The sequence below is a fragment of the Chiloscyllium punctatum genome, chromosome 39 (genome assembly GCF_047496795.1).
Source record: "Chiloscyllium punctatum isolate Juve2018m chromosome 39, sChiPun1.3, whole genome shotgun sequence".
Taxonomy (NCBI): Eukaryota; Metazoa; Chordata; class Chondrichthyes; order Orectolobiformes; family Hemiscylliidae; genus Chiloscyllium; species Chiloscyllium punctatum.
In genome coordinates, this window is record NC_092777.1 from 29,324,774 (window position 1) to 29,342,221 (window position 17,448).

General features: G+C 38.6%; 1 protein-coding gene across 14 annotated transcripts in view; it reads left to right on the plus strand.

Annotated features, from left to right (window-relative positions):
- The window catches only part of arhgap44a (Rho GTPase activating protein 44a), a 310,627-nt gene extending 293,179 nt beyond the window's left edge, over window positions 1-17,448 (plus strand). For 6 of the 14 annotated variants that reach the window (XM_072558355.1, XM_072558360.1, XM_072558357.1 and 3 more), the window contains 3 exons: window positions 2,067-2,212; window positions 6,279-6,623; window positions 15,677-17,448. In XM_072558355.1, coding sequence (XP_072414456.1) covers window positions 2,067-2,212; window positions 6,279-6,623; window positions 15,677-15,828 — 643 coding nt within the window. In that variant the 3' untranslated portion in view covers window positions 15,829-17,448. Of the gene's footprint in view, window positions 1-1,325; window positions 1,773-2,066; window positions 2,213-6,278; window positions 6,624-12,630; window positions 12,682-15,676 lie in introns of all 14 variants that reach the window. The other 8 variants (XM_072558348.1, XM_072558349.1, XM_072558353.1 and 5 more) reach the window with 4 other exon arrangements.

Sequence of the window (17,448 nt, forward strand, 5' to 3'; positions counted from 1 at the left end):
GATTGAGATAAAGAAACCTGTCTTGTCCTCACTGATAATAGTGCCAGAGAAAGAGGCTGAATAACAGGTTCCTTGCTTAATTGTTTTCAGAATCGAAGAATCCAGTTACCTGACTGCAGTTCACTTTTACTACTACATTTGTCCCCAATCACATTGCCAATAATTCTAAAAAAAATCTTACAAATTACAAGTCAAAAATATTTGCCAAAATAATGAGTTATATAAATCCTGTATCAGCACTTTGTATTTACTGATCAAAGATGACATTCTACTTTAGATGTAAATTTAAAAAGATGCAGAAAAAGATCTGCTAATGCAGCATTTATAAGATTGTTCTTGGTGTATTGTTGATGCTGGCAATTCCATAGAGGCTTGTAATTTTGACTTTGAACAATAGTGTAAATTGGGCAAAGTTGGTCATTAGATATCTCTGTCAAGTTTTACTTAACCCAGAGAGGCTTATTCTTTATTTAAAAAAAACTGTTCAGCCCAAGCATTCTGGCTGAAGATAGGGGCACTACCAATATGCTACAAGAGAGTCCAGTGATGCTCAGATACCTTGCAATCAATTTGGTCAGAGAAGTTATTACACTCTGGGGCAGGTATGACTTGAAGCCGAGACTCCTTGCTCAAAAGTTAGGATATTGCTACTGTTCCACAAAAGCCCCTCCAGAGATTTAAAACATGCTACTAAATTAGTATTACATGTTTTTCAATACCACGCAAAACCAAGGTTTCCTTCCCTCATTTTGAACTATCCTGATTCCCTGAGAAGTTGGTGGGTAACTATTGAGCATCAAAAAAAACTATTTAATATTCATGACAGTCACAAGCAGGTCAAACCTTGCCCGAATGCACCTGAGAATCCAGAGTTAATTTGTTCCAGTAAACCTCTTAAAACAACACTTATTTCTCTAATTTCTTATACAGACCTGAGCTGTTGACACCCTGCAGAATGACAAAAGACATGCAGTAAATTAGAACAGTTTCAGAAGCCATTGAGATGTCACTGATACTTTGAAGTGCAGTGAATGCATGTGCGTTTTGTATTTTAGCTTTTAATGTGTAGAGACACAATGTTTTGCCTAGATTTCAAGTTCAGCATGGCACTGCTCAATTCTTCATGTCTACTGTGTGTTGTATCGTCACCCAGCCACCTTATTACCACTGCTTTGTTGCTTTACAGCGAATGTCTGTTGTGTGTTGTCATGCTGTGTCTGAGTTACTAAACCTTGTATTTTTTATCTCTGTTGATTTCTCCCCTCCTTCCTGTTTTCTTTTGTACCTCCCCAAACAAATGTTGTTGCTCTTTTTAACGTTTACAGCACAGACGAGTTGTCTTCCAATTGGTCGGATTCCAGTTACTCTTACCCTTCCCCAGAGAGTAAAAGACCTTCCCCTTCTTCTTGTTACCAGCATGCCCACCATTTCCACCTTCAGGCTCAGCCATCTGCTAGGCCCGAGGGTCTCCCTCAAGCTTCCTCCCCTCAAAAGTGGTCAGGGTACAACCCAACCTTTGTCACTCAGCCCCCCTCCCCACAGCAGCTTGACATCAACTCCAACCCCAAGCCGTGTTCCCTGCACCTTTCTAAGCAAAGCCCCCTCACTGACTCGCATGTATCTGAAACTAATATCTCACCTGTCTACATCAAAACCCCTCTGCTCCTAACCAAGCACGACCCTTGTGGTACCCCCTTTAACCCTCCTGTGTCAGCCTCTCCCCCATGGGTCAGCTGTGCCTGTGCCAGAGACAAAGGAACCAGGCTGACTAGGTAAATATTTAGAATTCCTGCCTCAATGCTATGAGTTTTTCTGAATGAGTTATTAACATTTATGTGAAAACTGTTAGGTCTTCTATTGAGATAATGTTGTAACTTGTAGAGGATTAAGTTTAAAAAAAAGTGCTTGTAGGGCTTATGTAAATGTGTGACATGTATTTTTTATTATTAAGTTAGCTTACCATGTTTGATAGAAAAGGTTTTGTAAGATCATAACACTGTTGTGTATTAAGCTTTGTACGTTGAAGGAATATGCGGATGCAAGTAATCCTCTTCTTTTCTCTTCAGTGCTATGAAAGGCAAAGAACTTTCACCTGTGATTGGACAAAAAGGGAGACCTGTTTCCGACCATGTGACTTCCTCAAGCAGCCTCCAGCAAAGCATTGCCATCAGTCAACTGCCAAGTGAGCAAAGCCCCCATACACTGAGGAAAGGTGGGCACTTGTTTTTTTCTTAAACAGTACTTGTTGAACAGTGTGCCTTGTTGGATGTTCGCGACACAGATGGCAGGAAATTGATATTGAGAGCCTGACTCCATGCACAGTTGACAGCGTTCTCCTACACATTCACAGATTGAATCCTTGTAAGGTTTGACGCTGCAAATTGAAGACAAACACACACCCAACATTCAGTGCAATGTGACCAAACTTCCTGATATCCCAGCATAATTGAAAAGTGGACATCCTAACACCACTGCAGCCAGACAGTGAACTGACTGTAGTTCATTTTGTGTCCCCTCATAATATAATAGAGAAACAACATAAGGGAACAGGATTATAGTGTATGTTGAAACTTCCCTATGAACAGCAGTACGACTCTTGCAGATTGACTGGGAAACAGATTTAAAAGTGTAAGGATAAGTGAAGTGGTCTGGACACATGGATTGTACAGTTTCGTCATTCTGTATTTGACAGGCCCATTTTTACTGTGCGTAAGTTGGAACTTTGAAGTTCAAAGGAAGCTGAGACAGCACACTAAATCAATACAACCTGAGTGACACAACGAGTCTCAGCCATGCTGATATCCATTACAGTACAGGACTTGGCATTTAAAGCCAATATTTTAGGCAGGTTTTCTGATCATCAGAATGATTGCCATTATCAGGAGATGATTTTCTGAGGTACTGGTTTGACCTTTTATGCTTGATTCTTCTGAACACTGGGGAGCACCTTTTAAACAATAGAATTAAAAGCAGAATATGCTGAAAATGTTCAGCTGTTTATATATAGAGAAAGAGAAACTGGCCCAAAATTACAGAAGGTTGACCATACAATGACTGTTCCTTAATTCATAGATGACATCTTAGCAGGTTGGCAGGTCTCTGCCATGGGTCATTATGGAACTTAACAGCCCAGTTCTTGACCCATTAATCTTTCAGTTCATGGAGCAGGATGTCCACAATTTACTTGGATCCAGAGTGAAGGATTTTAACTTCTCTGCTGCTGCTCGATCTTATGCTAAAATGTTGTGTGAGAGCATGATGTGGTTTAAAGGGTACATTCTTGCCATTTTTAATCTTTGCAAGTTCCTCACAGTCACTAATGTTAATGCCTCAGCACTTCAGAGAGATCTTCAGTGTGTCCTTGAATCATTTTCTTTATTCTCCCCTGGAATGCTGGCCATTTGAGAGCTGAGAAATCAGGCCGTGGCAGGGGAGACATTTTCTGACCAGCAGGACACAGTGTACAGTACACTGTAGCTGCGTTAGCAGGGGCTTTGCCTGAGTACTGGTGGAGGTGGCTTGAGGAAGGACATAAATGGTCCTCCCATTGACACTGGGAGACATGGCAGGGGTGTTGCTAATGAAATTTCACCAGCATTCTCACGTGCCCCTGATGGACAGTGCAGCATCAGAGTGTGTTGATACCTCCTGCTCTGTACTTATGGCTGTTTGTTGACTTGTGGAGGTCATTGTTGGAAAACACTTAGCACCGTAGTTTGTAGAAGGCTGAGCTAATCTGGTTTTAGACTTCCTTATCAATGGCCTTTTGAGAGAGGAGGTGACCAAGTTCTGGAAGTGTTCTACATTTTCTAGAGTCTCTCCTTCAACATGTTTTGAAGTTGTAGGTTTATGTGTAGGGTTTGCTTTAGCAACATTGAAGGATCAGTCAAGTTTTTTGTTTGCAGAGTTGAAGATCTCGAGAATGGCTTCCAACTCTGTTATAGAATAGGCCATCTCTCTGGAGTCATCAGCACCCTGTGGGTCTTGTAAGTCTGTAGTGGCCAGTTTAGGTTCTGGCACCATGTTCTACATCCAGATGGTATTTAATACTGACACCAGATTACCTGGATCTCTGAGTTAAATAAGAAGATTGTCATGCAGCCTCGCTTAACCCCGGTTAAGATTTTGAAGACATCTGTTTCAGTTTTCTCGTCATCCTATAGCTATTGCAGGATTAAGATGCAGTTCCTGCAACATCCATATCTCTGCAGCTCAATCCACAGAGTCCCATGATTTACTAATTCAGTCAGGTTGATGACCTGCTGTCATTCTTGGCATGTTTCGTGGATTTGCCTGACAACCTAGACCACGTCATTGGTTCCCATGGCAAGTCTAACAATACACTGTGTGAATCTGATGGAGGTCTCAGTCTCCAGCAAAACTGCCTCTGTGTCACCTCTTTTTGCAACATCTTGTCCAACTCAAGTACTTAACAAGCCAGTAGCATCAAGAGCCCAGGGATGGGGCCAGGGCAGGACATGGTGCTGAGAAGGTTCTATTAGCTAAAGGCTGGAAACTCTTCTGTACTCAGCAGCATTATGAGGAAGTGGCTGATTTCAGTATTACACTCGATCAAAGCCTCCAATGGGGAAGAGGTTCAGGTGGAGGTGACCAATGTTGGCAGGGTGGGGTCAGAGGAAGGAATGGGAGATAGGTAAGGAGGGCAGAATTTTTTTTTGTACCACCTTCTCCTTCCCATTTCAGCTAAATGAAGGATCTCTCCCCCATCCCACCAGTTCTGTGAACCTGTAAGCAAACAGGTCTGAGTCTGCTTGTTGCTCTCACAAGATAGTAGACCTCATACCCGCAGTAGTGTGAATGCCAGCAGTGACAGGCTAAATCTCTTAAATGGGCATTAAATGCTCAGTTGGCATCAGGGCTGTACACAGACCTTCCTGCCCCACAAACATGGTGAAACATCGAAACTAGAAGCAGAATTAGGCGATTCAACCCTGCTGCTCCACCATTCAATATGACCATGGCAGAAGCTCTATCTCAATGCTATTTCCCCACTTTCTCCCCATATCCTTGATGTCTTTAAAATCTAAAAATGTATCTGTCTCTTTCATGAATATATTCAGTGACTTGGCCTCCACAGCATTCTGTGGTAGAGACTTCCACAGGTTCACTCCCCTTAGAGCAAAGAAGTGTTTACTCGTCTCAGTACTGAATGGTCTACCGTGTATCCTGAGACTGTGGCCCCCCCCGGTTCTGAACTCCTCAACTTGAGAAAGCTGCCTCCCTGTATCTAGTTTATCCAACCCTGTTCGAATGTTATACGTTTCAATCAGATCCCTCTCATCTTTCTAAACTCTGGTGAATGGAGGTCCAGTCTTTCCTCACAGGACAGTCTTCCCATCCCTGGTATCAGGAGAAAGTGAGGACTGCAGATGCTGGAGATCAGACTCAAAAGGTGTGGTGCTGGAAAAGCACAGCTGGTCAGGCAGCTTCAAGGAGCAGAAGAGTTGGCATTTCGGCATAAGCCCTTCATCAGGAATCCCTGGCATCAATCTAGTGAAGTTCCACAGTACTTTCTGTAGGAAGCAGAAAGGTGTGGGTCTCCCCCATCACTCTCCTGACAAGGAATTACATTGCTTCCAACCGCCAAACATGCAATGGACCAGAGTGAGTCTGTCCTGTATTTCTGATTTGGTATTTGAGGTGAAGTCTTCAGAGTGCTGATGGGCACTTATTAAATAGTTGAAATAAGAGCAAAAAAGCCAATAGCAATGCTCAGCAGGTAGACAGAGAGAGAGAGAGAGAGAGAAAGAAACAGCCAGTATTTCAGAACCTGAAGGCAGGTCTCCGACCTGAAATGGTGTTTTCTCCAGATGCTGCCTGACACGCTGAGTACTTCCAGCTTTTGGTTTCTGATTATTCCAGCATCTATGATACTTTGCTTCTGTATGAGATAGTTCAGTTGCATGTACTAATGGTTTCAACAGGTACCCGCCATAGCTGAACCTCTTCTTGTCTCCATTCCGAACACATCCCTTCCTGGATACACTGCTCCGTTTCTCCCACTTGTCAGCCTTCCTTTTTCTTCTCCAATGTGCTGTGGTGCACAAGGTGTCTCCTCTATGGTACAGTGCTCAGACTGGCCTCTGGACTGCACTGCTGCATTGTTGAAAGGGAGTGCTTTTGCATTAAAATATATTGTTTTGATCTTCCGAAATTTTCTAATCGGCTGTTTTTTTTTAAATGATATTTTGTTGTACCAAATGTGCATTTAAAAACATACACACGCAAGCTAAAAATTTTGTTTCTTTCCTTTACAGCTGCAAAGAAGGTGGCCCCCATAGCACCTAAAATCCCCTTTGACCAGGCAGCAGGCCAGCCTTCCCCTGCAAGCCTATCTCCTACTCCCCCAAGCACTCCATCACCATATGCTGCAAACTATCCTCAAGCCTATACCTTACCATCAAGCCAAACACCCCCAGCTGCTCCATCCCTGTCTTCACCTCCATCCCAAACAAGCACTTTAACTAAATCTCGACCCACACTCAAACCTAGACAAAGACCCACCCTTCCACCTCCACAGCCTCCTACAACAGGGTCTAGCCCACAGCCTTTGGACCATACAATTTTAGACAACCTGTCAGCTGGAGAAAGCATGTCTACAGGTATGAGTTTACCTTAATTTACCAGTCTTTGCAGAGGACACCGAATCATGCTAACATGTTACATTGCATTGTAAATTAATGGATTTAAGTATTTTTAAATTATTCAGTTTGGAATAATAAGATCAGTGAAATGAATTTGAATTCTTGTTTTATATGTTTTTTTAAAAAAGTTCTAATGATTCAAAATCTTAAAACATTTATATTATTTCAAAATGAAAGCAATAATATCTTTCTTTAATTCATTCTAAAAGTGTGGGCACTATAGGCATTTATTACTCCCCACTTGAGAAGTTGACATTCAATCACCTTTTTGGACTGACACATTTTACTTGCGAAGCCACTTGTGAGGGCACTAAAGAGCCAACCACATCAGTATGCTGTTGGAGTTACAAAGGTATCCAACTATGTAAGGGTTCATTCCCGAAAGGGCATTGGAGATTGCTATGGCAATTATAGTCATAGTCATATTGAGTTTTTGTTTCTCTCCATATTGTTTTAAATTGGATTTATATTTCTTAAATTTTTCTAGTGTGTTGAATGCAGTTTGTCAGAGTTATTTGTCTGTAACATAACCATGACACTAACATAGCTGATAGTTAAATGTGTGGTGAAGTCCCTGATAGTAATGTCCATCAGTCTGTATTCTCAGATGGATTGCCAGGCAAAGCCTCTCATGATAGCCAAATATACATACCATTTCTGGGAATCAGCTTTGCTCAGTTGGCTGGATCGTTGGTTTGCAGAGCAGTGTGATACCAACAGTGTGGGTTCATTTCCCATTACCGGTTTGAAGTTACCATGAGGGACTCTCCTCAACCTCTTCCCTCGGCTGAGGTCTGGTGGTTCTCAGGTGAAGTGATCACCAGTCACTTCTCTCTAATAAGAGAACAGCTCCTGTGGTCTGGTAAGACTATGGCAACGCAACAACAACATACCATATCTAAACCATATATTGAACAAAAGGTGCAAGATAGTTTAATTTGAGAAGATGACTCTGTTCCTCCACTGGAATCTGTACTGACTGCCTGGAGCATTACTGACAGTTGTCGGCAATGTCTAGTTGGGAAATTATGTTGAGGTTGTACAAGACATTGGTGAGACCTCTTCTGGAATACTGTGTTGAAGGATGGATGATTAAACTGGAAAGGGTTCGAAGAGATTTACCAGGATGTTTCCGGGTATGGAAAGTTTGTGTTATAAAGAAAGGCTGGGATTTCCTTCACTGGAGCATATGAGTTGAGAGCAACATGATAGTAGTTTATAAAATAATGAGGGATATAGAAGGAGTTAATGGTAGTTGTCTTTTTCTCTAGGATGGGGGATTTCAAGACTGGGAATGCATTTTTAAGGTGGGAGGAAAGAGATTTAAAAAAACATGAGGGACAATTTTTTTACACAAAGGACAGTTCCCATGTGTAATGAATGTCCTGAGGAAGTGGTGGATGTGGGTACAATTACAACATTTAAAAAACATGAAAAGGAGGGATATGGGCCAGGAGTGGGCAGGTGGAACTAGTTTAGTTTGGGCTTATGTTCAGCATGGACTGGTTGGACTGAAAGGTCTGTTTCCATGCTGTGTGACTCCCCACTGGAGAAAATTCCTTTTTTTTTTCATGAGAGAACTTGGAAGAAAATATGAATTTAAATATGTTCAACTTTAAACAGATTAAACCAATTTCCTGAGAGCATATCCCTACCAGTTTTTGCTGCTGACATCTATTTTGTTGTAAAAAAAATGAAACAAGAATTCAAATACATGATTTGAACCATGGTCATTTTGCCATGAAATCTTAAAATATTTATTTCAAAGAAAGCAATGTTCATGGCAGGAAATAATATTGTCCTTGAGACATGCAACATTTTCGATTGCACATCCACATAGTGAATTTCCCACACTTACTTTTATTTCCAAATGTGTTCTTTGCTCTGTTAATAACTACTTTGAATAGTAGTCAACAATTCCAATTCATGCCCAAGATGATTGGGAAACTATCCTGTTTGGAGGGTAGTTAACAGGAATAGCTGCGCATGCACAGATTTATTCATTAGCCCCAGTGTTCTCGTTACTGTCCACTCCTCAGTAGCTGAAATATGTAAAAACCAATGACCCAACATCCAACACAGTGATTTATGTGAGACAATGAAAACACTTCGTAAATATGACCACTTCCAAAAGCAATCCCAGTTTCTCTTCATCCCACCATTAGAAAGAGTAACATTATCTCCATGGACAATTATAGAGATCACCTTACTCACATTAAATGCAGCCTCTTAAGACAACCTCTATCTAGTAAATTCACTGCTGTACTGCTGTGTAATAGTTACGGTTTATCAATGACTAAGTAAATAATGTAAATGTGCAATAATGAACACTGTTAATTTCAGGAAATTTTTCCAGCGAAGGAGAAACCTTGTGCAAAGGTATAAGGCCTTCAGGATGTGTTGCTAGGCAGAGTCTTTCTTTAATTGGCTGATACATTGCTGATATCTGAAATCCTAGCAACGAACCCTTTTCAACTTCTGGTGTTCCGCTTTTGAGAAACAATTGATCTAAAATATTCTGAAACCGGTGAAAATTCAGCTGGAAGATTAAGCAGCTCGTCCACATTTCACTGTTCGTTGATTTTCGGGAAGAATGCTTCTTCTCCCGACTGAAAATAACCTTTGCTAATCACCAGTAAAGGTGCTTTTCAGATAAATTGGAATGCTGAATGAAAGACATACAATACAGAATGAAGTACTTAACAATACTCAGCTCTTGGGACTAAACAGTCAATGTGGCTAAACAGTCAATGAGACCAGCCCAACTCATCGCAAAGACACAACCCTCAGCACTGCAGGAATATGATGATATATAGCTTCTCGATTATCATTCTTTGAAATTCAGTTGGAATAAATTATGAAAGGCTAAAAGATTTGAAAAAAAATACCAGAAGTAACACTTTAACACAATGTTTACATGAGGTCCTTTACTTTCAGTGTCCAAAAGATGTGAACTGTATTTTGGAGGAGGTGCACAGTCCGATACAGATTTAAAGCACTTTCTAAATCAGGATCTGATTTAGCAGTTTATTGAGATTGGAAGATAATGGACATACTAGAATCAATATTTATAGATAAAGTAAACCTTTTTCTTCCTGCTGGAAAGGGAAGGAATTCTAGTGTTTTGCAAGATCTGTTACCTCCTGATGGTCACTTAAAAGCTAAATAATTTAATGAGTTTTACTAATTATTACAACTAGTTGGTTACACTTGCTATGTCAAAATGAGAGCAGTGCAAAAAGTTTGTTTCGGTCTGGACTTAGTAGATTTCTATCCATTTCACTGTTAGAAAAATGCATGCCAAATATAAAATGTTGAGTCATCTCCCACAACTAGACAAGTATTCTACAAAATATGAAATCTGAAAAATGAATTTAGCTAGTTTGAAAATCTGCTTGTTCACTGAGTTCAGTCTCATCAATTGATATAGATGCACAAAGGTATTGGTAAAGCTTCTAATAATCATCCTTTTAACCAAACACTCATTCACTGATCTTGTGGTATTTTATTTCTGTTGAAGTGTTATGTATTATCATAATCAACTAAATTTTAAAGATTAAGTTCAGTATAACATCCAAGATCATATGCAAAGGTCCTAATCATTTTAGATTATTTCATCTTGCTTCATTTATTTCTCTCTTATACCCAGTTTATAGTTACTTTTGATCATTGTACCAAAACAAAGAGACAGTAGAGGATACAAAATGGCCTTGAGGCTTTTGAGATAAGATGCATTTTACACTATTATTTTCATTAATTGAATTTGTTTTAAACAGTTTTGCAACAAGAACTTGTCTCAAATTGTTCTACCTCTTGTCCAATTAATGTATTTTAAAATGAATTATCTTACCTGTTTACATACACTATTTCAACATCAACAGGTTAGGCCACCAGTTAGTTGCTCTCTGACTGACCAGTGCAGCATCCTGACTGATCAGTGCAGCTCTCTGATGGGTCAGTGCAATTCTCTGATGGGTCTGTACAGGCCTCTGACCAGCAATGCTGTCTCACTTGCTAGCAGTGGTATCTGTCTGACCAATACAGCACCTTGACTGACCAGCAATGCTTTCTGACTGACCAGTGCTGCCCAGTCTGTTTTATGCAGTGAATTCAACCTGCTCTTCACCAGCTGCCAAATAATGTTCCCAGCTGATTAGTAATTCTCAGGACAAGCTGATGTTTCCCACTTCTGTGGTTCAGCAATTTTCGCACCCCTTAACTGATCAATCCAAACTGAGTTATCAAAGAATAAAATAATTTTTAAAAAATCAAATTCTATTAGCCAGAAAGTTGTAGCTTTTCATGTCAATAAACATCTTGCTTTTCAAATAAGAGCAAAAATGCTGGATATACGCAGAAAGTCAGGCATCTTCTGAAGAGAGAAATAATGTTTCATGTCGATAACCCTTCATCAGAATTGCCCAGTTCAAAGTGGCTGTATTTTTGTTATTGGCACGTTGACTTTTATTAAATTCAAGAAGCTGAGCCATATTAATAAGTGTCCATAATCCAATTTTCTCCCTCCATTGTGTTATTGAGAAGAAACATAGTGTTCTGTAGTGAGTTTGTTAATAATCTATTGTAAAGCTTCTCTAGATATTTACAATTTCCTTTAACCACTTCCTCCAAAAAACTGAAGGAGCTGTTAGATTTTAGTATAACATCTAGGCTGTTCAAACATGTGGTTGCAAAATAAATTGCTATTTTAATAATCCATTGGCATAAGTTAATGGTTTTTGTTGACAGAATAAATGGCCTACTTTTGCTCCAGTGTCTTATGGTCCCTGATGATTAAATGAGTCTGCATGTACTACCAGTCTGATTTAATGATTTGGAGGTGCCAGTGTTGGACTGGAGTGTACAAAGTTAAAAATCACACAACACCAGGTTATAGTCCAACACAACCACCTGATGAAGGAGCAGCACCTTGAAAGCTAGTGCTTCCAATTAAACCTTTTGGACTATAACCTAGTGTTGTGTCATTTTTGGCTTAATCTGATTTAATATAGACTTCAGAGTGAACCACAGAATGTGTCATGTGATGTGGTAGATAAAGGTGATGTATGAACTGGGATTCTTGACATAGTTAAACCATAATAATAGGCCGAGAGAGTGAAGGTTCAAACTAAAGTAAGACCAATTTATGCCTGATATCAAAATAGTTGCTTTCACACTATGTGACTTTATGTTAGTATAAAATGCTTTAGCATACTCTTTGGAGTTTGTAGGAGTGTTGCTATTAGACTTTAAACACAAATAAGCATTAATTTTAAGTTCCATCATCTTCAAGTGTCATAATATGGATGTCATTGTGAATGAGAAGGCAATGGAATTGGAGAAGTGCAGGGGAAGCAGACAGCATAGTGTTACAATGATTTGAAATCGATGACGATACTGTCATCACTATGTTAAATGCATCACAAAAATATTACTAAACATGCAGGACATGTTTCTCTCTAAAATTGCTGCTGGCCTTAATTCCAGGCAATAACTGAATAAATCTCCATGGCTTTGGAGGCTACCAGCATTAACTGCCTTTTCTTATACAAGAGTAGTCATTTGGGTATGACACCAGAAAGCCCTTATGATCATAACCACCAAGAGCCAGCTCTTTCAGTTGAGAACATCAAATTAATCAGAAATATTTGCATATGATCTTTAAAATCAAAAGATGATTTGAGAAATATGAATCTTTAATAGTTAGCATTTCATACAAGCTTGTACATGTATAGTATGTTTTTCAAGTTATTACATTTCATTATTCCATTTTAATTTGACTGTAGTTTATATGTTTCTTACCTAAATGGACAGTTAATTTCTCGCGTGTGTTACATTTCAATTTTGTGTGATTGATATAAATTTACTTTTTAGTGGAATCTCTCTGATTATCGTTTCTGAAATTCTGAACAATTTTTCTATTATGTTCTTTTTTCCCTTTTTGGGTGCCTATGTTTCATTCTTGCAGCTGTTTGACCAGAATGAGTCTGTATTGGCTAAGTGTGAGGGGGAATTTAGGGTAAGGCAGAGCAACAACCTCCCCTCTGGCACTTCAGCTAACTTTGCAACTCCTCCAGTTGCTATTTGTATGTCATCACTAACTCATCTGAATTGGCCTTTGCATGAGAATGAAGCAGAGTTGCATGGCTTGATGTTGTCACAGAATTCACAAATGTTTAATGAGTGATTCTTGCTCTTTTTTAAGTGTTCTTATTTTCTGCCCCTTACAACCATGTAATGTACTTGAATGAATCTTTTGATCCCATGGCTTTAGCAATTAAATGTAACTTGCTTTATTTGTATGAAATATTTTGCCCTGTTTCATTTCATTACTATCATTTCTAAGGGATGTCATGATATTACAGTGTGAGGATATAATCCCACACTATCTAGCTAGCTACTGTTACATTGTGCATTTTCCACATTCTGAATCAACGCACTGAATTTCAAGATTGCCAGAACTGACGGCTTATCCACAGAAGAATTTAAACCTTCATATGATTCTATTTTAATTGAAACATAAGATGTAAAAGTGTTTAATGTTAACACAAGAAGGAAATGCGTTATAAGAAGGAAATGTCTGACTAAACATTTTGTCTTTTGTTTAAGGTCAGAGTTAGATACTGTGGTCAGAGTTTTATGTTTGTAAACTTGTCAGCTCTTAAACTAAGTGAGTGGCGAGAAGCAAGCAACTGAGCACAGGATGGAAACCTTGACCTACACTGACATTGGAGACTGCTTGCAGGGAGCTTTGATCGAGTCTCTCTACCATCTCAATTACATCATTAGATACACTCCCATGGATGTAGTTTAAAGATAAGCTTCCAATTTGGCGCACACACATCTGTGTTGAAATAATTCATTTAATAAGTACATGAAATAAATCTTGTATTATATTGTGCATATTTGATCATTTTATAAGACATCACAACATGATATTTAGATTAGATTCCCTACATTGTGGAAACAGGCATTTGGCCCAACAAGTCCACACCAATATTCTGAAGAGTAACCCACCCAGACCCATTTCCCCCCTGACTAATGCACCTAACACTATGGGGAATTTAGCATGGCCAATTCACCTGATCTGCACATCTTTGGACTCTGGAAGGAAATCCACACAGACACCGGGAGAATGTACGAACCACACAGACAGTCACCTGAGGCTGGAATCAAACCCAGTTCCCTGACGCTGTGAGGCAGCGGTACTAACCACTAAGCCCCTGAGCTGCCAATTTCACTCTATATATTTTCATCTTTTCACTGATGCAATATTATTGCACATCAAAGATACAGAGATGATGAGTCTTTCACTAATTTAAGATGGTGCCAATGACTACAGTTGTGGTTTGGCTGGCAATGTGCAAAATACAAATTATACCACAGATCTTTTAAAATCCAATACCACAATTTATGTAATAAATTTAGCTTTTATTTTAGTTCATTGCTAATGAGAGTGTTTGTAATTTTTATTGTGTGTTTGACTACAACTTTTGAAACAAGTAAAATATTTCTAGAAATTTACAGCAAAGCAATGAGTACAGAAAAGAGAACAATGGGTCATTGCCCAGTCCCTTTCTCTGTTTGCAGAGTGGGGCATTGCACAGGAGATCTGGAAGGAATTTCACAAGACCAGATAAACCAGGTCATGCAGTGAAATGTGGGATGTTGCTCATGTAGAGGAGCAGTATATGGAAGTATGCAGAATTGGCAAGAAAATATGCAAAAGCTAAAAATCTGAAATAAATCCAGAAAGAGGCAGAGGTGTACAGAAGGTTGATCAGATTCTGAGAGATGGTTGACTATTTCAAATGTGATACATGATCAGAATTTCTTAATTTGGAGAAAAGATCAACTCTGAATGTCAACCTGTTACTTGCTTTCAGTTACTGAGCAATCAGTTTGACACTTCCAGGTCTCAATGTCTTTAGTTCCCCTGTTCACTAAGAATACAGATCCATATATTCAGAAATAAGGGAATTATATGGCAAAACAAGGAAACTTGTGAAACCTCCATAAATCACTGCTTAGCCCCAAGCTAGAGCATTGTGTCCTTTTCTGGCCACAACATGTTTATAAGGATTTCAAAGCCATGAAGAGAGAGCACAGGAGAAGCTGAGGGTGATAACCTTAGAATAGAGAACAATAAGCAGAAATGTCATTGAGCTGTTCAGTCATGAAAGATTTTGGTAGTTCAAGGAGAAACTGCTTCTACTGGCCAATTAGTTGGTAATTATAGGACACAGACTTAAGGTAATTAACAATAGTGTCAGAGATGAGATGTGACAAAATAACGTTACATGTGGGTTGATGTACTATACGAAATACTATTATTCAAAACATAATATAATAATAAGTTATAAAGGAAATGTTTACAGGGTTATTGGATAACTCACACAAGTTGGCAGCCCAATGTGCTGCATACCTCCTTTAGTATTGAAAATATTATGATTCGACATATCTAGCATTTTTGGAAACAATTTAAGATCACAAGTGAAAACTATAGCAAGAATTTCTACTTTTCACTAGATCTGTTCAAAGGACCTATTAACAGATTTTAATGGGAGTGAGCAAGAACCAGTGAGTGTCAGTCTGTTGTTAGATGGCATGATTTAATTGTGATTGCTTTCAGATCACTGCACAGGTCACAGACTAACTTAACATCAAAGCTGTACACACAATGGAACTGTACATAGCTGAGACATTGCACAGTAAATGGACAGACAGAGAGGAACAAAATAACATTACTCTGTGTGAAGTATTCTCAGACTTGGAGCAACAAGGGATGAAATTGGCAGGATCTAGAGATAGGGACAAAATATTTAAACAATCCAGCATCCCTTCTGATCTTGTCAGATGACCATATTGTGACATCCCTATTATTTGTCAGAAGCTAATGGCACTAACAAGAATGTTTAATGGAATGACTTATTTTGAAGTATCTATATATGTATGTCTTTCATTGGATTAATTTGTATTATTGCTAATCAATGACCTATTTTGACTGCTTGCAGATATTGACAATCCAGATCCCTCGTTTATACAGTCAGTAGAGCTTCATGATGCACTCTACACAGAATCTTCAGACCAAATTTGCACAAACTCTGTGGCAGACTCTGGAATAAGAGCAGATTCTGATGAGGAGTCAGAAAGTACTGTCCTATGACATAAGAACACTCCATTTGTGTGACTCAAGCTGTACATATATTACATCAACAGGATGGTAGATCGGTGGGCATCACTTCACATGTAATTGCAAGAAAAACTGCTTCCATTAACTATGGGAATGGAATTCTTTAAGATAAAAAAATTTGCTTCGGTTTGATTATGGTCAGTCAGCCCTTAAAAACACTGTTCTGTTGTCTGTGATCAAATTTACTTTTTATTTAGCCTTACTGAAATGACTTTTTCAATAAAAAAACTTGGCCTTTGAACCTGCCATTTAATTTGATTTATATATTTTCATAGTGTGTGATAACCCAATAGCACCATACAAAAGAATGCTTTCATACCCACATAGAAATAAACATGTATGTCTCCTACATAGAAAGGAATTGTCTTTTATGAGATGGTAGTTTGAGTTTCTAGATTTGGCGAAACTTCTGATTCTTTGGAGAGAATGGCTTACCACAAATAGAAGGTCAGAATCTTGCGTTTAGAAATCTTCCATCTTCAGAAGAAACCCCTTTCTGTTGTATAATGCAATGAGCCCGTCCTTAGCGCAGACAGAAAGGCGGGCCTCAAACCATAGATTAATGTACAATACAAAAATTATCAAAAGAAATCTTCATTGTCCAACAAGTGAAGAAGCTACACTCAGGACTAAGTCAACAGGCACTGTTGAGTGAGGGAAAAACCTTTTCAATGCGTACGTATAACAACAGCCAGTCAAAGATTTTGTCCACTTTGAGTATTACAGAATCGTAATCAAAATCCACTTCCAAAAGTAGCTGTTCACACAGAATAAAAGTGAGACTTTATTTCTTATCATTGTGATATGAATCATCATTGAAAATATAATTCTACGTCCCATTGTACACCCTGGTATTTGTCTGTTTATACAGTTCAAAGCAGAAATGTGCTTAATGCTGTGGTATAGTTTAAATTTGTATAACACATGGCATTTGCCAATCATTCTGAGAGTAACTTCAGCCTGAAAAGAGGAAGAAAGCTGTCAGTATTGTACTTTTTAAACAAAAAAAAGTCTGTACATGGATGGTGACTATTACAATGGACTGTTGTGGCAGTAAAACTTTACTTGTTATCATGCCAGAATACCTTGTATGAATAGAATTTAATTAATGTCTATGTAAATGTTGTATTAAAAATATACTGTGTATTTAAGGGAGAGGGGCTAGACTGGTGACTGATTATGTGGCTATTACCTTTGTAATGTACAGGACCTAAAACATTGCTCCATGCAGTGATTTATTTTAAATGATCATACAGTGTAGAGCTATGAGAGAACATAATATATCTGTTATATAAACACTTGTTTCATGCATTATGTTTCACTTGAAAATATATATAAGTATAGTGCTTTAAAATAAACACTTGTTGAAATAGAGGGTTTAGTGGCAATGTCTGAGAAATAAAGTTGTGCTGACTCCCTCATCTGTGGTCTCTCATCTAAAACCTGGAGAAAACTGAACAGAAAATAATAAAAACGGAAATATTACGAAATGTAGAGCAGACTTGATGTGTCCTGGAAAGATGTTGCAGTTTCATATCAACAACAAAAAAAAATGTACACATTTTGACAAAATATTAAACATTCCAGTCATTA